Genomic DNA, 23,866 nt, shown 5'->3' on the forward strand with positions numbered 1-23,866 from the left:
AAGCTCTGTTTACTCTTTTCCTTGACTGCTTTGAGTATAAATGGACTTGACTTGTTTTTAATTTCAAACTGTCCCTTGTTGATTTAAGGCAGCATGCTTAAAACTTTAATTCTGTTTAATTCTTTAAAAATATAGAAATTGTTCTTTCTAAAATTCTAGCCATATGAACAAATAAAGTGATGTCAGTGTCAAATCTTTGACTTCCTATAGAAATCACATGGCCCAGAGTGTTTAACAAAATCTTTTATTGATGAAAAACAGCTGCATGTGTCTAAACTAGTACTGTATTTTAAAATCTAATGCAAAATAAATGTTGTATGGCAGTTTAAAAAAAAACAAGATATGTTTGTAAAACATGTATGCCCCCTATCAGCAGCCAATTAGTCATGTGATAAGGTTATTATGCATGACTTCTGACCCAGTGATCAAACAATTAATAAGGGTTATAAAGTATCTACTGGTCATGACCTTGACCTTTGACCCCTTGACCCAAAACTCAATAGGGGTCATCTGCTGGTCACGACCAATCATCAAACAAAGTTTGAAGTTCCTAGGCCTAGGCGTTTTTAGTAAATTGATCAGAAACCGTTTTTACCTACAAGGTCAATGTGACCTTGACCTTTGACCCCAAAATCAATAGGGGTCATCTGCTGGTCATGACCAATCACCATGCCAAGTTTGAAGTTCTTAGGCCTAAGGGTTCTCTTATTATTGATCGGAAACCGTTTTAACATACAAGGTCAATGTGACCTTGACCTTTGACCCCAAAATCAATAGGGGTCATCTGCTGGTCATGACCAATCACCATGCCAAGTTTGAAGTTTCTAGACCGAAGCGTTCTTTAGTTATTGATCAGAAACCGTTTTTACTTACAAGGTCATTGTGACCTTGACCTTTGACCCCTTGATCCCAAAATCAATAGGAGTAATCTGCTGGTCATGACAAATCACCATACCAAGTTTGAAGTTCCTAGGCCTAAGCGTTCTTGAATTATTGATCAGAAACCGTTTTTACTTAAAAGGTCAATGTGACCTTGACCTTTGACCCCTTCACCTAAAACTCAATAGGGGTCATCTGCTGGTCATGACCAATCATCACACAAAGTTTGAAGTTCCTAGGCCTAAGCGTTTTTAGTTAATTGATCGGAAACTGTTTTTTACCTACAAGGTCAATGTGACCTTGACCTTTGACCCCTTAACGCCAAAATCAATAGGGGTCATCTGATTGGTCATAACCAATCACCATACCAAGTTTGAAGTTCCTAGGCCTAAGGGTTCTTTTGTTATTGATCAGAAACCGTTTTTAATTAAAAGGTCAATGTGACCTTGACCTTTGACCCCTTGACCCCAAAATCTATACGGGTCATCTACTGATCATGACCAATCACCATACCAAGTTTGAAGTTCCTAGGCCTTAAGGTTCTTTAGTTATTGATCGGAAACCGTTTTTACCTACAAGGTCAATGTGACCTTGACCTTTGACCCCTTGACCCCAAAATTAATAGGGGTCATCTACTGATCATGACCAATCACCATACCAAGTTTGATGTTCCTAAGCCTTAAGGTTCTTTAGGTATTGATCGGAAACCGTTTTTACCTACAAGGCCAATGTGACCTTGACCTTTGACCCCTTGACCCCAAAATCAATAGGGGTCATCTACTGATCATGACCAATCACCATACCAAGTTTGAAGTTCCTAGGCCTTAAGGTTCTTTAGTTATTGATCGGAAACTGTTTTTGCTTTCAAGGTCAATGTGACCTTGACCCTTGACCCCAAAATCAATAGGGGTCATCTACTGATCATGACCAATCACCATACCAAGTTTGAAGTTCCTAGGCCTTAAGGTTCTTTAGTTATTTATCGGAAACCGTTTTTGCTTTCAAGGCCAATGTGACCTTGATCTTTGACCCCTTGACCCCAAAATCAATAGGGGTCATCTACTGGTCATGACCAATCACCATACCAAGTTTGAAGTTCCTAGGCCTTAAGGTTCTTTAGTTATTGATCGGAAACCGTTTTTGCTTTCAAGGTCAATGTGACCTTGACCTTTGACCCCTTGACCCCAAAATCAATAGGGGTCATCTACTGGTCATGACCAATCACCATACCAAGTTTGAAGTTCCTAGGCCTTAAGGTTCTTTAGTTATTGATCGGAAACCGTTTTTGCTTTCAAGGTCAATGTGACCTTGACCTTTGACCCCTTGACCCCAAAATCAATAGGGGTCATCTACTGGTCATGACCAATCACCATACCAAGTTTGAAGTTCCTAGGCCTTAAGGTTCTTTAGTTATTGATCGGAAACCGTTTTTTGCTTTCAAGGTCAATGTGACCTTGACCTTTGACCCCTTGACCCCAAAATCAATAGGGGTCATCTACTGGTCATGACCAATCACCATACCAAGTTTGAAGTTCCTAGGCCTTAAGGTTCTTTAGTTATTGATCGGAAACCGTTTTTTGCTTTCAAGGTCAATGTGACCTTGACCTTTGACCCCTTGACCCCAAAATCAATAGGGGTCATCTACTGGTCATGACCAATCACCATACCAAGTTTGAAGTTCCTAGGCCTTAAGGTTCTTTAGTTATTGATCGGAAACCGTTTTTGCTTTCAAGGTCAATCTGACCTTGACCTTTGACCCCAAAATCAATAGGGGTCATCTACTGGTCATGACCAATCACCATACCAAGTTTGAAGTTCCTAGGCCTTAAGGTTCTTTAGTTATTGATCGGAAACCGTTTTTGCTTTCAAGGTCAATGTGACCTTGACCTTTGACCCCTTGACCCCAAAATCAATAGGGGTCATCTACTGGTCATGACCAATCACCATACCAAGTTTGAAGTTCCTAGGCCTAAGGGTTCTTTAGTTATCACTCGGAAACCATTTGGTCTACGGACCGACGGACCGACGGACCGACAAGTGCAAAGCAATATACCCCCTTTTTTTCAAAATGGGGGCATAAAAACCCGCATTGTGTACTTAGAACAGTAGTACAGTAAATTGTGGTCATGATAACAACTATGACATTAAAAAATGATGACTAGCTGACACTCCAAAGAATGTGATTAAACTTTATTAAGATTTTCATCAATTTTATCTCTAGAAGCATGTTGAAATTTAAACAAACAAACCAATTTGTTGTTCACTGTAATATACATGTACAATCATGTAAATCAGTTTTTCAAGATGCTTTTGGATAGTGACTAGTCTGTATAATAAATTTTAAAAATCTGGAAAAAATGTGATCCCTCGGAAGCATTTATCATTTCAAAATTACATGAAAATTACAGACCAGGCTTGGTTGAGTCTGTACATGAGGGATAATGAAAAAAGTTAAACGTCCTTCACGCCATTCCTCATGCAAGTCAGACAAGCTCGAACATGCTGACAAGTCTTTCTACTGGAACTTCTGTCTGTTTTTATCAGGCAGGTGCCATCTTTGTAGTGTCCAGTTGATAAGCATATGTTCTACATGCATGGAAGGATATAAGAATCACTTGATACAAATTATTAAAATCATGAAACATTGTGTCAAGTGCATTAACCAGGTCTCTTGGTCAAGCATCAAGGTCACAAAGATCAAACGAAACAGCATACCCAGTGTAATTATTTCACTTGCATTGAGAGATTTTAATATTACTTAAAATGGCACATGGTAACTAAGAGACAGTGAGTTGTGCCTAAAATTCAGGTCCCTGCATTTAATATCAAAGAATTTACAAGCAAAAATATTCACAATTGTAAGTCATACCAGCATAATCTATATTAAAACAATGAACATGCAAAGTCACCAGAATAATGAAATACTCATTAGCCACAGCTCTGTTAAAGGTATTTTAATTACTAGTTATCACTTGCAGTTTACCTTTGTTACCAATGGTTATCTTTTTTTTAAAGTCTTTGTTTCTGTTCTAAGAACTGACGAAAGTTTAATTTATAATGGAAAACATATATGTAAAAAGTCCTAAAAACAGAATTCTTTGCAAGGATGAATCAAGTTTTCAGTGTGTTTATTTGCTGAGATTTCCTAGCTGACATTAGTTTTTGTAGCACCAGTGTTGCCTGGGGCCAAGATTTCTGATGTTAACTCTTTTATTCTGAATATTAAGATTTCCCATGAAAATCAAGTAATGTCAATTCCATTTTCATTACATGCAAATGTCACAGTGGCTTTCACTATAATGATTTCCTTTGATTGTCAAATTGTCAACATGATATATGCAGACCATTCAAAATAGAAAATTGGTTTTATTAGCTTGGAAATTAGAATATGTTAGCCTGCTGGACATTCTGTTGAGACTTTTGTCTCTTTCTACCATCTTTATCATAAACAATTTCTACATAGTAATAATTATGACTTAATGAAATCATACAAATTTCTGAAAATATCAAATATGACAGATTAAATGTTTGTCTTATGGTTTTTCACAGTTACAGCAACTCTGTAGAGGAACTGTTTCTAGTCTTGGATTGTGTAACTATATCTATGGCCTGGAAGATTATTACTTTGATTTGCAGCTATTGCATATGAAAGTCATGCACACATCAATGACTGAGGGTCTTTTAGACAAAAAAATCATTTTCTTGTATTTTACTTTTTTAAGGTTAAAAAGAAAAACAACAACAAAAATAACATTGTCACATTTTTTATTGCTTCTTTAATTAATAATTATATAATTATTTGACTTATTTGAAGTTATTTCTTTGTATACTCCTGTCACAATGCTTGAAAAATTTCTTATGTACTTGTATTGTGTAAAATGTATTTTCCCACTGTCTAAAACCTACCCTTTAAAGATGTGTAGAAGGATGATATATCATACAGAATGTGTTTTGAAGGCATGAATTTCCAAGATAATTTACATGAACTTTATTTAGTTACCAATAAAAGTTGTGCTGTCCATGGAAAACTTTTTGTGTAAAAAGATTAATCAGCAATTTGATTCTGTAAATGTAAGAAAGATCTTCATTTGATCAAAAACAAGAGCTGTCAGTAGGACAACACACTTGAGAATTCTCAGTGCAGGATAGAAAAATAAGAACCTGGATAATGTGGGAGTTAACAAAGAGGAAGATTTTATTCAAAATACATGGCAGAGTTAAAAGTCTTGAATAGTGATTTTAAATTGTGAATACCTTAAGTAGTAATGTAAAGAATTTTTTAAGTTCATAAAGGAACTATAATTAAATATCTTGAGTGATTGATGAAGTTGTACAGGAAGTTGCATGCCAAACTTTGACCTATGTGATGCTGACACACGGGTGGGTAGGATAGCTCTACTCTTAGTAAAGCTCAAAAATTCATACTAGGCAAACAATGGACAAGAAGGGAAAATAAGCCTTTGATCATTTCATATAATTATTCATTTGACCAAAATCTTTCCTATTGTTGTGGACATGTGACTTAAGTGTGCTGTGAAATTAGTTTTCCCTCTTTTCTTGAGATCATTTATTTTCATTAATGAAGATTTCTCAAGACATTTATACATTGAAACACGATTTCTTACTGCCAAGTAAACTCTAAAATATCTTATAATTGTATCAATACAGACTGATGATCGCAGAAGTGACATAAGCTTTAAGTAAGAGAGATTGTCTAGGATTCACATAAATAAATGCACTGATTTTCAAAATATACTTAGGTCTCGTCTTGGAAAAAAACAAAACTTTCTTACATTATTTAAAAAAAAAAAATCATTTAGTTAATTTACCTTTCATCAAATTCTGCCCTGTATCTATTCCTCTATAATATTTTGTGTTGTCTGACTTTTGAATGACTGGTATGTTTCACTGGACCTAATTCGTTCTGTATTGTAATTTGCCAAGCTGGATAACATTGGATGCCATACAAGTGACTAATTATGAGATTACAAACTGAGGAAAACTCAACAGTTCCAGATAAAGGAACATATAAATAAGGTTATGGTAATTGTGCTTTTTTATGTTAACAAAAATATTTCCACAGTAATACAATATTTTGAAATTATGAATGGACAATAACATATATATATATACTAATCAATGTTAATAAACATCAGCAGTTCAGTAAAATCGAAAGTGTAAATCTTAACATTTTCTGACAGCATTATTGCTGAAGGGAATTCTTGATGAAACAGAAAGTTGCGACTTCTCTAATTAAAACAAACCTTCTCCAAAAGCCTAGTTCTAGCTCAATCAGGTTTAGGTGCAAATGTGAAATAATGTTGCCACATGTTACTTTGATATAAAATTTGTCAGAAAAACATTATGAACAAGATTAAATTAACAACAATTTTCCTAACCATCCATAATCTATTTCTTATACTTTCTTAAATTACTGATTATATAGTGATCAGTGCAAACCATGATCAGAAGTCATGGATGTGTTAGATAATATAACTCTGAGAGGGGGGGGGGGCATGTATGGGGGAAGGGTTAAGCATTTTTTTATCAGAATGACTATTTAAAGCTAGCCTGTTTTTTTAAATGATAAAATGATACAAGTAACACTTACCGGAAAACATTTTAAAAATAATTTAATATCAACTCGATGACATTTTTATAGTTTTCTGTCTAAAATATTTTTATATACTTTTTTTAGTTTGTGTGAAGGAAGATTATAAGTACAACACTGAAAGTTATTTAGTCTTTACAACAGATTGATAAAGAGTAACATCAGTTTAAGCTCATCTGTTTTGAAATTATTCTGTTTAAAATTCTAATCTTAATCTGCTTTGGTTACATTTTGTAGAATCAGTTGCCACCAGCATCACAGTACTCATATTGGATTAGGTAAAAGTCTGAATTCAATCAGTGTGAAGAGTCCTTTTATAGATTTTATAGAAAAAGATGTCAGACAACAACCAATCATTAATCTGGAACATTTCAAATCAACATTAAAATAAATTCCAAGGTTACAGCACTGATGATAACTGATACAATAAAGGATTTAAAGTAGGATAAAACTTCTGTTGTTGATGTTTGATTTTCACTTCACATTAGACATAAGCCACTATGACGATTTGTTGTAATGGCCATTCTAGTTACATGGAACCCTGTTGCAATGGTATTTTTAATTCTGATTTATTTTCGTTTGGTAAAAGCTGCAAATACTTTAATTTGATGAAACAGGGGATATTCTGTAACTAGTAGAAACATTTCTATTTGATCAGTAAATAAACCCATATAGCCACAGAAATATCGGCAAACAACAGAAAAGTAGGGAAACATTAGCCTTTGATCAATTCATTCATTCATTTGACCAAAATCTCTCCTATTGTTGTGGACATGTGACTAGTGTGCTGTGAAATTAGTTTTCCCTCTTTTCTTGAGATCATTTATTTTCATTAATGAAGATTTCTCAAGACATTTATACATTGAAAGAGCATTTTCCAAAAACACACTTTTGAGAAGAATCTGTCAAAAGTTACAGGAATCACTACCAATACAACTTTTAAGTACTGAAGAGTTTTACATAAGTGAATAATGTATTTCTTGGTTTTAGATGAAAGTTTTATGCTCAAAAAGATGAACTCTAACAATTTCAGCAAAAATGCAGACGTGCTTTAACTCCAGACTGATCGGCTGCTTTTATGTTAAATTCACCTTTCTTGGAAAAAAAACTGTAATATTTCAAGTTAATGTATGTCACAATTTATGTCTAACAGACAGGCCCACATATCATAAAAGACATTGACCTTTAGCAGAGACTTTTATTACAGGGGGATAAGAAGCTCTAAAAATAGAAATTTGCCAATCCTGACCCATAATGCCTTGCACGAGATTCATTACCCCTTGAAGTTGATCTATTTCCACAATCTTGTTTTACATTACCAAATTTGTATCACTGAGAATAATTTACATCTTCTTAATCTTTTTGCCTTCTTTTTTTATTTACATTTTTGCAACTTCTTTCCTGTCACTACCACAATAAATTTTAGATACCATGGCAGCATACATATAAGTAAAATTTCTCATGTCAAACGTGGTCTCAGAAAATCTCACAAAAATGTGAACTTGCTAGATAAATCCTTCCTTGATAATACAGATTTTAAGTATATGACATCATAGTTTCCTATCCATTTAAACATGTATATAGCTCTGTGCCTTTAGATTTCATAGAATAAAGCACAATTCTTTGATTTAAATAATTGAAAGTCTATCATTCGCAAAAATCTTAAGTTTCTTTTGTAAATTCAAATAGACAATCCTTTTGATATTGATTTTTACAAAAAAAATGAGATGCAAAAGAAACAATTTTTAAATTTTGAATTTGTATATCTAACTTGAGAGTTTTTTAATAAAATCTAAAGCTTGAAAATAAAAAATATTCACACTTTCTTGTAATTGAAAAGAAATACAAAACCTTTTAATTGTATTAGAATAACAAAATAGGGAAATCAAAATCTAATCTACAATTCAAATCATGGAAATATTGGCTGGAGGTTGAAAGAATGTCAGGAATTAAGCTTGAATAGATAGATGTTTACAACTGTCTTAGTAATGGATAGGTTATGTTATAGTTAGGAATTCGATTCTCATGCAAAATGGTTTCCTTACATTTTTCACAGAAATAATGTCAATTGGGAGCCAGCATAATTACATTTCATTATTCATAGAAATATTTGATAGGCAGTTAATAAGCATCATGGTTGTGCAATACATAATAAAAGTAGTGACATCATGGCTGTACATACTTATTAATGAAAGAAGAAACATCTTATGTTCATTAGAAAAGACCATGCATGTGGTAACATTTATCCAGATAAATTTGTGAATTTCTTCTGCCAGTGATTTCAGTAGAAATGTACAATTTTATTACAGTGTACTGTATTTTTACAAAAGAATATTTCAGTTGTTCAAGCAAAGATGGCTACAGTTAATTGTCTCATATCTTGGTCAAAATACAACATTCATCAAATGAGCCACGTCACGACAAAACCAACATAGTGCGTTTGCGACCGGTAGGATCCAGACCAGCCTGCATATCCGCGCAGTCTGATCAGGATCCATGCTGTTCGCTATCAGTTTCTCTACTTGTAATAGGGTTGGTAAGCAGACAGCATGGATCCTGATCAGACTGCACGGGTGTGCAGGCTGGTCTGGATCCTTGCTGGTCGCAAACCCATTATGTTGGTTTTGTCATGGCATGGCTAAAATTTGATATTTCAGTGTATGCTCCATGACGAAGTATTATTTGAATGAAAACTTTTATATATCTTTAGGCACATAAACTACATAAAGGTTTTATTTGATGATTTATTACCTAATAAAGAAAGAAATTTTTCTCTTTCCTTCCATTTAATCAATAATGCTATATATATAAAAGGTCCCCTAAAAGATCTTGCTTGTATTAAAGTCCAATAAATGTGTGCAATTATTTCATGGTCAGTACAATTCTCTGTGTTTTGATTGATAATCACTAAAGTTAAAAAAAAGAGTAAAAATAGTAACAACTTCTACTTGTCCATTTTCCCGCAAAAGATGAAAATATCATAAATATGATGTGAAACATGACTTCCATGTCTCCTCAATTTTCATTAAAGCAGTTACCTAATGTTTAAACAAACCTGTGATATTCAAAAGTAAGCATTTTTTCAGAAAATGAAGCAATTGATGTATTCACCATCAACCTATCTTACCTACCAGTATATGTTCAAGTTATACTTAAAAACTATTTTTACACCAACAAATATAAAGAAATGGCATTTATAATGAGATTGTCCTAATATATCAATGTCTGCCCAGCTGCCTGTCAATCTTTATCCTTCCCCCCCCCCCCATCTCACTTCCAGTTTATATGTTGTTGTCAGCAAACCAAGCAGGCAATTTGAATAAGCATCCATATGGACAAAAATACTTCATTGGTCTAATATTAGAATGATGTAACTGATCTATAATTCCAGAGATAGTAGGTCTAATGTTATATGCAACTGGTATAATGTCAGAGGTATTTGATCTAATTCCAGAGATAGCAGGTCTAATGTTATAGGTAACTGGTATAATGCCAGAGGTATTTGATCTAATTCCAGAGATAGTAGGTCTAATGTTATAGGTAACTGGTATAATGCCAGAGGTATTTGATCTAATTCCAGAGATAGCAGGTCTAATGTTATAGGTAACTGGTATAATGCCAGAGGTATTTGATCTAATTCCAGAGATAGTAGGTCTAATGTTATAGGTAACTGGTATAATGCCAGAGGTATTTGTTGTAATTCCAGAGATAGTAAAGGTCTACTGTTATATGTAACTGGTATAATGCCAGAGGTTTTTGATGTAATTCCAGAGATAGAAAAGGTCTACTGTTATAGGTAACTGGTATAATGCCAAAGGTTTTTGATGTAATTCCAGAGATAGTAAAGGTCTACTGTTATATGTAACTGGTGTTATGCCAGAGGTATTTGATCTAATTCCAGAGATAGTAGGTCTAATGTTATAGGTAACTGGTATAATGCCAGAGGTATTTGATCTAATTCCAGAGATAGTAGGTCTAATGTTATAGGTAACTGGTGTTATGCCTGAGGTATTGATCTAATTCCAGAGATAGCAGGTCTAATGTTATAGGTAACTGATATAATGCCAGATGTATTTGATCTTATTCCAGAGATAGCAGGTCTAATGTTATAATGTCAGAGATATTTGATGTAATTCCAGAGATAGAAAAGGTCTAATGTTATAGGTAACTGGTATAATGCCAGAGGTATTTGATGTAATTCCAGAGATAGAAAAGGTCTACTGTTATAGGTAACTGGTATAATGCCAGAGGTATTTGATGTAATTCCAGAGATAGTAAAGGTCTACTGTTATATGTAACTGGTATAATGCCAGAGGTTTTTGATGTAATTCCAGAGATAGTAAAGGTCTAATGTTATAATGCCAGAGATATTTGATCTAATTCCAGAGATACATGTAGTAAAGTTCTAATGTTATAGGTAACTGGTATAATGCCAGAGGTATTTGATGTTATTCCAGAGATTGTATGTCTAATGTTATAGGTAACTGGTATAATGCCAGAGGTATTTGATGAAATTCCAGAGATAGTAAAGTTCTAATGTTATAGGTAACTGGTATAATGCCAGAGGTATTTGATCTAATTCCAGAGATACTAAAGTTCTAATGTTATAGGTTACTAATGCCAGAGGTAAATGGGCAATATTTTTAATGCCAGGAGGTAACTGATGTAATACCAGTGGTAATAGATCTAAATTGCAGAGGAAGTTGGTCAAACTGTAATTGATCTTGTGCAAGAGGTAATTGATCTCATACAGAAGTTTAATTCCAAAAGTAATTGGTAAATTACTGTAGGTAATTGGTATTTTAATGCCAGAGATTATTGGTCTAAAACAAGAGGTTATTGATCTAAAGCCAGAGATATTGTTACTTGTCTTATACCAGAGGTAGTTGGTCTAAATACCAGAAATAATTGATCTTATGTCTGAGATACTAAGTAACTGGTCTTTTACAAGAGGTAATTTACCTTATACATGAGATAATTGTTCTAGTGCTAGAGAAACTAAAAACTGGTCTAATATCAGTAGTGAATTGTCTTACATCATAGGGCAATTGGTGCAATTCCAGTTGTATTTTGTGATATACAACAGATAATTGGTCTTATACCAGAAATAATTGTACACTAACAAATTATCTTGAGACTTATAAGTATACAGGATTTGAATGTTGTCATTAATGTTATGTCAGTGTCTACTACTACAAGTGAATGGTATGATACCTATGGTCATAAGTCAATTGCCAGAAGTCATTGGTCCAAAACATTGTTAGTGATGTAATGTCTGTATTTTTCTGACCAATAGTAGAAATTATATATTTATTACCAGTATTGAATGATCTTAAACATATGGTAACTGATAGAATTTGGTTTCATACAAGGTTATACAGTTTAATACAGAAGGTAATTAGTCTAATACCAGTACTCATTAGGTTATACCAAAGGAAATTTGTCTAATACCAGTATCAAAAGTGTGTGGTCAATATTCCTATAGAAGCCCAATTTAGAGCACAAATTCTTTTAGATGTTTTCCACTGTCCTATATTGCAATTACTGAACAATTTTCTATCAAGAGTAATGTATTGAGTAACACAGATAAACTGTGTTCATCAACTTGCTTTCAGCATTTTTGTGTATACAAATAAGGAGAATGTTTTTTATTCAATATTCTAGCCGTAGAAGATGATTTCATTGACTTTACTGTAAAACTCTATCAACGGCATTACCAGTTTTATTGACAGCAACACGATTTGTTCCATATAATAAGGACGCCTCGTTAATTTTTCACATCAGTTCGGAGTTCTTGTCATGGAATTACAGGGATATGTTATAATGATTGTAGAAATGAAAGATAACACTATCAGACTTTATGGTAAGATGTTAATCAAATACTCGTGTCTTTTTTTGTCTTCAATTTTCATACAAAATTGTTAGTCTTAGAGAAACACAATTAATTTCTCATACATTGATGTTTTCTTAAAAATGAAGGAGACTGTGTAACATTGAGGATTTTGGATTGCTTAAATGTTTCTTTGTATGTATAGGAAAGGCTTTTTGGACAAATAATAGACCTGTGACTATTTAGTGATAAAATTATATTACATGACTGTGTATTTTTAAGATGAAAAGGAATTTATAATATGGTCTGAATTTTGACAGCACTAATTGACAATCAAGAATATTCTTTTATTTTAGTATGAATTATTTCTTGATATTAACTTTTTGTGAAAGTGACAAGATGTGATAATTTATTAAAAAATGTGACATTAATTTAACAAAATCATTTTCGAGTTTTTAAATCATTATCGAGTTTTAAGTTAGAAATTAATGAGTATTTTGATGTTTGAAAATGTTGATATATTGAATTTTTATACTAGTAGATCACACATGATGATGTGATTTGTGTAACAAAATACAAAGGATATTATAATGTTTTAAACAGAGTTGCGTGTAAAACCTGCAATCTTATATTTACTTTAACTTTCAAATGTAATTTTGAATCAGTAATATGAAATGTGTAAACTAGCATATTAAAACTATGATAAAATTATCAGGTATGGAAATGTTCTGCAATATACATGTAAATATACAATGTATATGTAAAAGATGGATGTAAATTTCCTATTTGAATATACTTGATTATCTTTTTTTTTTAAATGATATTTTAACATGATGATTATACCAGTTATTGTTGAATTAAGTATTTCTATATGAAAATGTTCTCACAGAAAAATGTTTTTAAAGAAAAGTTTGTGAACTAACCATTCCTTAAAGATCCTGTATGTTGTTATTAAGGTTGTTACAACACTTAAGTGAAATTTTATATATGTATATAATTATGCTTCTAAAACAACTTTCAAACATCGAAGAATATGTAAAATATGTACTGCAAATATTTGTCCACATTATATGTAATCATTAAAATATATGCATTCATTTCTTATTGAAAAATTTGACTTAGACTTTATAGAAATAAATTTCTAATTACCTCCCTTTATTAACATGAAATGTAAATTCGGTAATATCTTTACAAATAATGCTTTTTGGAACTTTAAATATTGATAAATCTTCATTTGAGCATTATATTTATGATATAAAACCGTAAAAAATGAGTTACAGGAGCTTTAAGTGATATTTTGTTGCTGGGACTATCCCTTACAAAGGCCAAACCTGTGTTTGAATAGATTTATAGAGCATGTTATATGCTTAACTTGTGAGGAAAGCAGTTATAAATATGAAATAATTTGTCTTTGTCATAAAAATAGCAATTGTCTTTCATACAAAAATACTAATTCTTTATAAGTTTACTATAAAGTTGGTTCAGCTATGTGGCCAATGAGTTACTTCAGTAACTGTAACAGAACTCCAAATACAAAGAAATTTTCTTTTTAAGAAATCAATTTTTTGGGGAATAATAGACAGTTTTAAATAATAGAGGATTAATGCATTTACATATAGATAAGGATGAAAACACATTTAAAGTCCATTTGAGCCTGCAGGACTAGGGATTTTTCAATGTCAATGCAAGAAAAAATATACAGTCATATTAGCATTACTCTTGCATAAAAATATATTTTTCATTAATTTGGTAATTTTGTGTTCTGTTATTTGTTGTTTTTTCCCCAAAGAAACTACTTTTGTAATATATTTAATGTGCAAGTGTGATGTCATTTCACGGGCTTGATAATGAAATTGTCAGGGCGTGCTGTCCTTGCTGTTAGCTGTTTTTATATGGGGCCCTGAATAGCACATATAAAAAACATGCAACATTACAATAGCCCTTGTTAATGGGATTTTATCGAGTTAATGAAGCCAAGTTTTTTTTCTCTGTTAATGTAGATCTGTGCCATTCTGTGGTGCAGTTCTTATGCAAAAATATTTTGTATACAAACAATATCAGTAGGGTTATTATATATTATTAAAATAATAATGTTTTTATCTATTTATAATATTCCAATGAAAGTTTGCATGTTTAGTGAGTTTGAATATCAAGACATTGTGCAGTGAACATTTAAAATGTTGAAATAAAAGTTGTATAAATTTGAAAATTTAAGAAATACCTATGAAAGTTTTAACTATTCAATTCGAAAGTCAAGAGATTGTCAGTAAATTTTTTAAATGTTTAACAAACTTGAAAAAATCAAGAAATAACAACTAAAATGATCATATCATAAAGATTTTACAATAACAACTTATATTATTATCTGTCAATCAAATATCTAAATGTACAGTGAATAATTAGAGACTAATGAAGAAAAGTCATCATCTATAAAACCTTTATTGAAGAATTATGATAACAAAGATGTTCAAATTGATAAACAAAGGTTTTGAAGTGTACAGTGGAATACCACATGTGATCAATGACATAGATGAACAACTTTGAATGAAATTGAAATCTTTAAAACTAATTGTTTAACTATGAAACATGAAGATTTATCTGGTGCTGTCAGGTGCTCACAGATCAAGATCAGCTGATAAACACTTACGGTACCTTTCATTGTAGCTTCATGTAGTTTTCTTTGATATTGTCAGACAAAAACACTTTGACAACCACTGTTATATAGTTTTCATTGATATTGTCAGGCTAAAACACTTTGACAACCACTGTTATGTGGTTTTCATTACTATTGTCAGGCTAAAACTCTTTGACAAACATTGTTATGTAGTTTTCTTTGATATTGTCAGGCTAAAACACTTCAAATGCCACTGATATGTAGTTTTCATTGATATTGTCAGGCTAAATCACTTTGAAAGTCAGACTGTTTTGTAGTTTTCATTGATATTGTCAGGCTAAAACTCTTTGACAAACATTGTTATGTAGTTTTCATTGATATTGTCAGGCTAAAACACTTTGACAAACATTGTTATGTAGTTTTCATTGATATTGTCAGGCTAAAACACTTTGACAACCACTGTTATGTGGTTTTCATTAATATTGTCAGGCTAAAACACTTCAAATGCCACTGATATGTAGTTTTCATTGATATTGTCAGGCTAAAACACTTTGACAACCACTGTTATGTGGTTTTCATTAATATTGTGAGGCTAAAACTCTTTGACAAACATTGTTATGTAGTTTTCTTTGATATTGTCAGGCTAAAACACTTCAAATGCCACTGATATGTAGTTTTCATTGATATTGTCAGGCTAAATCACTTTGAAAGTCAGACTGTTTTGTAGTTTTTATTGATATTGTCAGGCTAAAACTCTTTGAAAAACATTGTTATGTAGTTTTTATTGATATTGTCAGGCTAAAACACTTTGAAAGTCAGACTGTTATGTGGTTTTCATTAATATTGTCAGGCTAAAACTCTTTGACAAACATTGTTATGTAGTTTTCATTGATATTGTCAGGCTAAAACACTTTGACAACCACTGTTATGTGGTTTTCATTGATATTGTCAGGCTAAAACACTTAAAATGCCACTGATATGTAGTTTTCGTTGATATTGTGAGGCTAAAACACTTTGAAAGTCAGACTGTTTTGTAGTTTTCATTGATATTGTCAGGCTTAAACTCTTTGAAATTCAGACTATTCTGTAGTTTGCTTTGATATTGTTAGGCTAAAACACTTCAAATGCCACTGATATGTAGTTCTATTGATATTGTCAGGCTAAAACACTTTGAAGGTCAGACTGTTCTGTAGTTTTCATTGATATTGTGAGGCAACCACTTTTATGTAGTTTTCATTGATATTGTCAGGCTAAAACACTTTGACAATTACTTTTATGTAGTTTTCATTAGTAGTGTGGGGCTAAAACACTTTGACAACCACTGTTCTGTAGTTTTCTTTGATATTGTCAGGCTAAAAGACTTTGAAAGTCAGACTGTTTTGTAGTTTTCTTTGATATTGTCAGAATAAAACACTTTGAAAGTCAGACTGTTGTGTATTTTTCTTTGATATTGTCAGGCTATAACACTTTGACGGCTTATTATTAATTTTATGTAGTTTTCATTTCATTAATATTGTGAGGCTAAAACACTTTGACAACCATTGTTGAGTAGTTTTCTTTGATATTTTGAGGCTAAAACATTTTGAAAGTCAGACTGTTCTGTAGTTTTCTTTGATATTGTGAGGCTAAAACACTTTGAAAGTCAGACTGTTCTGTAGTTTTCTTTGATATTGTGTGGCTAAAACACTTTGAAAGTCAGACTGTTCTGTAGTTTTCTTTGATATTGTCAGGCTAAAACACTTTGAAAGTCAGACTGTTCTGTAGTTTTCTTTCATAATGACAGGTTAAAACATTTTGATTTGAATTTGGATGTAGGTCAAATTTCAAGTTATATATTATTTGACCAGATGATACTGTTTAAAACTGGAATGTGCTGTGATCATTGATTTGCTGGTTCAATTATCTTTCTATCTTTTTATAAAAATACATCATCTTCATTTGGCTAATCTTTATATGACTGCCAATCTTGATACAAAGTTTAGGGCATACACACAAAGTTTTCCCCTGACTTTTCTGATATTTATCGAACAGAAATATGATTTTTAATCTTTATGCAATATAAATAACATGTGGTACAAAAACTGTACTGTACTGTAATAGTACAACTTATGAGTATTTACTTACAGCACTGAACTGTATGGTACAACACAGTTTAACGCAGAAAAAACACACACAAAGAGTGTATATCAGATGAGTGTTACTTTAAAATAGTATTGTGTACATAAAACAAATAACTATAACTAAAGCTGCACATTCAGCATTTGAAATTCAAATGCAATACAGGGTTTAAATTTTTAATGACTGACAGTCATTGTGTTGGTCTTTAAAGCGCCTTTAAATGAAAAGTTTTTAATAGTTCATGCATTTTTGTTAAAAAAAATAATAAAGATTAAGAAAAAATAATTACAACAACACACACACCATACACATGAACTCTCCCACTTTAGGCGGGAGATTCCAACTTTCTTCAGCCATATTTTCAAACATTTTTCTTAACATAAGGGATATTTTCACAATTTAAAGAAATCTCTCTATTTTTGATCTTTGTTTCTTGCAAATTCTAAAATCTCCCTCTTTTTGAAGAAAAATCTCCCACTTGATCATTGAAAAAAGTTCACATGTATGCACACACTTAAAATATTGAGACAAAGTCTATGCAGAGACATAATTATCTACATCTGATCTTATAAATAAGGGAAATAACTCTGTAGAATATATTTTTGTATACTGTCAGAGTTGTACACCTTGTATCATTTTTATTTTCAGGCTCACCAGCTGAGAGAGCAGAATTATTAGTGGGAGATGAAATAATTGAAGTAAATGGAAAATGTTTAGATAATGCATCACATGGAGAAGTCATAGCATATATTCATAAAGTAAGTTAATCTTCTTTAGTAACCTATTTAATTTTGTAAATACATACTAATAAACTTTAACCTATACTTAAAGTAAAATTTTCTTTCTTTTAAGTGTCTGTAATTTCACTCCTTTTTATGCCCCCACAATGTGGGAGCATATAGCGTTGCACTTGTCCGTCCGTCCGTCATTCCGTCCGTACGTCCCGAAATCTTGTGAACGCAACTCCTCTTAAACCGGATGGCAGATTTTGCTTAAACTTACAGGGATGAACAACCTTAATGTGTAGATGGTAGTAAAGGAAGGAATTTTTGCTGCGACCAAATTTAACAGAATTATGGCCCTTTGTTGATTTTTTCACTTTATACTATGTAGAAATTTTGTGAACGCAACTCCTCTAAAACCGGATGGCAGATTTTGCTTAAACTTACAGGGATGAACAACCTTAAGGTGTAGATGGTAGTAAAGGAAGGAATTTTTGCTGCGACCAAATTTAACAGAATTATGGCCCTTTGTTGATTTTTTCACTATATACTATGTAGAAATTTTGTGAACGCAACTCCTCTTAAACCGGATGGCAGATTTTGCTTAAACTTACAGGGATGAACAACCTTAAGGTGTAGATGGTAGTAAAGGAAGGAATTTTCGCTGCGACCAAATTTTACAGAATTATGGCCCTTTGTTGATTTTTTCACTATATACTATGTAGAAATTTTGTGAATGCAACTCCTCTTAAACCGGATGGTAGATTTTGCTTAAACTTCCAGGGATGAACAACCTTAATGTGTAGATGGTAGTAAAGGAAGGAATTTTTGCTGCGACCAAATTTAACAGAATTATGGCCCTTTGTTGTTTTTTTCACTCTATACTATGTAGAAATTTTGTGAACGCAACTCCTCTTAAACAAGATGGCAGATTTTGCTTAAACTTACAGGGATGAACAACCTTAAGGTGTAGATGGTAGTAAAGGAAGGAATTTTTGCTGTGACCAAATTTTACAGAATTATGGCCCTTTGTTGATTTTTTCACTATATACTATGTAGAAATTTTGTGAATGCAACTCCTCTTAAACCGGATGGCAGATTTTGCTTAAACTTCCAGGGATTAACAACCTTAATGTGTAGATCGTAGTAAAGGAAGGATTTTTTGCTGCGACCAAATTTAACAGAATTATGGCCCTTTGTTGATTTTTAGTTTTCAACTTGTGGCACATGTAGTCCAAAAAATATTTGACCTAGAGTCATAAGATTGACAGAACAGTGGCGTGTGGGGGCATCAGTGTCCTATGGACACATTTCTAGTTTATATTAATTATAAAGTAGTAAAGTAAACGTTTCCAACAAGATTATAACAGTTTTATAAAAACTGATGATTTTCCCCATATTTACCCAGAGTATCTCAGGTACTTTGATATTAAATATTTTGGCATGTTTAAGCGACTCTAAATATGACCCAGATTCAGTCCGCCATATTGAATACTTGGCATAGCTTTAGTGATTCTTTGATGTAAACACGATTGGATTTTAACATAATCTCATCGATTTACTGTATTTGAATATAATAGATCAACAAAGTATCAATTCTTGACTATTTTGTGTAGTTTATTGAAGTAGGACAGCTATTCCAATATTGTATTCAGGTGTCCGTGAGTGGGACTATTTTCACAGGTAAATTTGCTTTACACAGGTGAATAATATCCATTTATGTACTTGAAAATGACAGTTCAGATTTACATGTTCATTGAAATAGTATGTGTATTTCTGTCCATTTAGACATATTCCATAGTAGTTAGTACTGTTATGCTATTTTTGGAGGTCAATTAGATCCATTTGCTCCATTAACCATTTATTATCACACCCTCAGGTGGGCAATCTGCTGGAATAGGTCTATTTTATGCAGTACTTAGTCCAACTTATTGTACTGCGCGACGAGATATTGTGCTATTTTCGTGTCTTGGCAATATCTCCCCTCTAGTTAAAGCGAGATTCTGCCCCAGAACGAAAATATCTCAGAATCAAGCTTTGGCACGTCAATATATTTTGACTAATGCAGTACTGTACATGTAATTTACTATAGAATACAGAATGAGCCTACTATTCTATTTGTTGTGTAGACTCCAGGGTGTTGTCCAGGATAAATGCCTGTATGACAACAATTTAATTTTTACCATCAATTTTATAACTGTTAATCAATTTTTTAATTTGCTTGTATGAATTTCAAAAACTGGTTAAACATTATAAGTTTTAACATTTTTGTTTTTCATCTAAGGGGGGCATTAAAGTTTTTGATTAGACCCGTTCGGAAACCTAACCAGAATAACACAAATTGGGTTAACCTTGATTTAATTTGAAAATATATAGAATCTAGTCTACCCTTTTCCTAATTAATTCTTGTCATTTAGGAGCTTTGCAAGACCCTGTTAATTAGGCCAGGGTTTTTTATTACATGGGCAAGAGTGCTAAAATGAAATAATATTAAATTAAAAAGTAATTAATAAATCACTTCTTTTAATAATAAAAAGAAGTAATTTATAAAAAGGTTAGAAGCACAAGTCATGATACTGGTTTCTTAACCATCCGCTCAGATTTTGCCGTGAAGATCAAGGTCAGTCTTGTAGTCTAATGGTCAAACATTTTGGCAAGATAACTGCTAAGTGCTGTTGTATTTTTCTCACCTATTGGAAACTATAAGGTAGTGACTAATAAGTTCTTTTTATATGTTGATACTTGGCTTTATAGTTTAATAAGGATATGATTCGCTTTACTCCATGCTTAATGAATGAATATGAGCTCAGCATGTCAGATTCCTGGCATAATTATTGGTGGACTTTACTTACAGGTCTGTGTAATGTCACATTATATAAACGGGTTATGCTGAAGACATTTAAGTTAGTATGAAGCTGACAGTAACATGATCATAACATCTTTATAAGTTCTTACAATCCTTAAATGTGAAAGGATTATAATCTATAAAATTCATTCTTGATATTAAATATCTAATATGTGATCAAAGTTCCGATCTAGGTATAACTTAACTAGCTCTGCCTGCCATGTGACTACCTGTGCTTCATCATAAAATATTGATAACCTTAGAAGAAAGTAAAAGGGAGATGCTTCACAAACAATCCTATTTGATCCTGTAAAATAATGGAATCTTTCATTGATATTGTCAGTATAATATGTAAATAATGATCAGTTGACCAAATTGAGGACAAGCTGACTCATTTAGGACAAGTTGACCAGAAGTAGGGGACAAGTTGACCAAAAATATGGAAAGACAACGGAGGACATGACAAGTCATTAAAGATTTTCTTTTCTTTTTGTATAAATAAGCAGCCTAAAAGGCACTTAATTTTGAAATTTTCACCTTGACAAGAAAAAATCATAAGAAGTAAATCTGTACTTTCAAGTTTTTGAAATATATGCAAGATTGCAACAGATTGTATTGAATGGAATTTATCTATGATTTGTGTTTTGTGTAATAAATGGAAGACGTTTTATTTGAGTTATTATAAATAAAAGATCGAGAAAGATACCATTGATAACAGGATCTTTTCAAACAAATTACTGTTCATGTGCAAGAGTCTAAGAGATAATTTGAAGAATGAGGTCATGACCGTCCAATAATTATTAAAGAAGGACTACCGGTATCTAGACCAGAGTGAGAATGAAACTGAGAAAGCTTGAAATTTTTGTCTTGTCATGTAGAAAAGTTAGTCCATTGGCCATTGTTGTTTTGTAAATGTTTTTCATTTCTTTTTTGATATCTTTTCAATTGTAGAAGGAATTTTGAGAACAGAAGGTGAAAACCATACCATATCCTTTGAGAGTGAGAATAATTGCCAGATTAATTTGCTTTTTGTCTTTTTAGCTTGACTATTCAAAGAATTTAGAGAGTTGTTTACGCTCCATGGTGTCGATATCACACTTTGGTGAAGTTGGTATCTCCAAAACTGCTTAAGGGGATGGGATGAAACTTCACAAACTTTGAGAGCCTAATAGGCCACTGTCCAAGGCCCTTAACTCTTACATGGATTTGGACAGAATTATAGCCCTTTTTTAACTACATTATGTAGGCTCTTGTTTTACTATCAAGCACTGAGATTTGTTGGCTATGGTGTCCTGCCAACAGACAGCTCTTGCTAATTTGAATTTGACTGCTTGTTTTATTAACTTACTGTTCAAATATAAAATGTATGATACTTTAATTCCATTGTATTGTATCTGTGAGGATTTATTTCAGAGTTTCTGTTTCATTTCAGTGCATCAGGTCAAGGTCAATCAATTTAAGAGTAAAAAGAAGAAAAGAAGAACAAGGTAAGATAATCATCTTTTCTACTTTTCCTGTTTATTTCCCCTTTTTACTTCCAAATTTTCATTTTGCGCAATTCAGCTAAAGGAAACCTTAAATATATTTCTCCAAGTCCTGATATTAGATGTCTTTTCTTGGGTCTGTATATTTAAAATTTTTGGTTTATATTTTTCTGTAGTATATTCATTCTATTGAATTCAATATAGAAATTATAGGAAGAAAATTATTTAACAAAAAAAAGATGCAAATATTAGCTAGAAAACGCTTATTTTTGACAGTCAGACTGTTTATTCCTTTCTGAGTGAATAGTCTCACGATAAGTGTGGTGGAAAATAAGTTAAAAAAATGTTTAGTCCAATCTGATAAAAAAAATGAAGCAAACCTAAAAGATTTATGCTCCAGTATGACAATTTTATTTGAGAGAAATTTTTGTGTTGTAGATACAGGTACATTTATGTGTCAAGACTAATTACACAAGGCACCAGATTTAAATTTAACTTTGACTTTAATGAAAATCAATCCTGATGACTTCTGGAAGTCGTAAAATTTTATACTCAGTATCATTGCATTTTAATGAATAATGGATTAATGCTCAACTCGATGTTCACGAAGCCATCTTAAAAATTGGTTGCTATAGTTTCACAAGGAAAAGACAAGTGTGTAATGGTTGCCATAGTTTCGCAAGGAAAAGTAAATTGTGTCAGAAGGGTGACATTTAAGGTCATTACAGTCATTTAAGAGAAGTATTCTGTTTGTATGTGTCAAACAGTAATATGTGCTCCATGAAAAATGAACTGCGGGCAAACTTACTAGCTATTATGGTGTGTTAATAGTTTGTGTCACGCTTGGCAACTTTCACTCCCCAACCTTGCTGTACAATACTAATGTACATGTATGGTTCAAGTCATGACGCTTTTAGAGATTTTTCTGTTTAACATTAGGTTTATATTCAATTAGTTTTTAGCTCGACTATACGAAGTATATGGAGAGCTGTCCTACTCGCCCCGGCGTCGGCGTCCGCGTCCAGATTTTAGATTAAAGTTTTGGTGCAGTAAAATAGTTTTCACTATAACTTTGTCATTTTTTAAGGTATCAACTTCAAACTTCAAATATATGTTCCTTATCATCAACCACATCTTATGTGACAAGGTTCATAACTCTAGCACCAATATTTTAAGATTTATCTCCCCTTGAACTTAGAATTTTCCTTAAAAATACTATTTTTTACTGTTACTTCTTTATTTCTTAAGGGATCAACCTCATACTTCAAATATATGTACCTTATCATCATCCACATCTTATGTGACAAGGTTCATAACTCTAGCACCAATATTTTCAGATTTATCTCCCCTTGAACTTAGAATTTTCCTTAAAAAATACTATTTTTTACTGTTACTTCTTTATTTCATAAGGGATCAACCTCATACTTTAAATATATTTACGTTATCATCATCTACATCTTATTCGACAAGGTTCATAACTCTAGCACCAATATTGCAAGAATTATCTCCCCATAAACTTAGATTTTTTTACTAGAAAAATGTTATTTTTTATTATAACTTTTTTATTTTTAAAGGTATCTACCTCTAACTTCAAATACTTATTCCTTATCATCAATTACATTTTATGTGACAATGTTCATAACTCTTGAAGCAATATTTACAGATTTATCTCTCTTTGAACTTAGGATTTTCTTTAAGAAATATAATAACTTCTTTACTTTTTAAGGTATCTACTTCAAACTTCAATTATATATTTCTTATCA

At 32.1% G+C, this 23,866-nt stretch overlaps 1 protein-coding gene across 1 annotated transcript in view; it reads left to right on the forward strand.

The window, feature by feature from the left end:
- Positions 1–23,866, forward strand: part of LOC132714303 (protein PALS1-like) — a 60,020-nt gene that overhangs the window by 8,026 nt on the left and 28,128 nt on the right. The window contains exons 3-4 of the mRNA XM_060697142.1: positions 17,701–17,810; positions 22,052–22,106. Of these exons, the coding sequence (XP_060553125.1) occupies positions 17,701–17,810; positions 22,052–22,106 (165 nt within the window). The remainder of the gene's footprint in view (positions 1–17,700; positions 17,811–22,051; positions 22,107–23,866) is intronic.

This window comes from Ruditapes philippinarum, unplaced genomic scaffold (assembly GCF_026571515.1).
Source record: "Ruditapes philippinarum isolate M1 unplaced genomic scaffold, ASM2657151v2 ctg525_1_1_1_1, whole genome shotgun sequence".
Taxonomy (NCBI): Eukaryota; Metazoa; Mollusca; class Bivalvia; order Venerida; family Veneridae; genus Ruditapes; species Ruditapes philippinarum.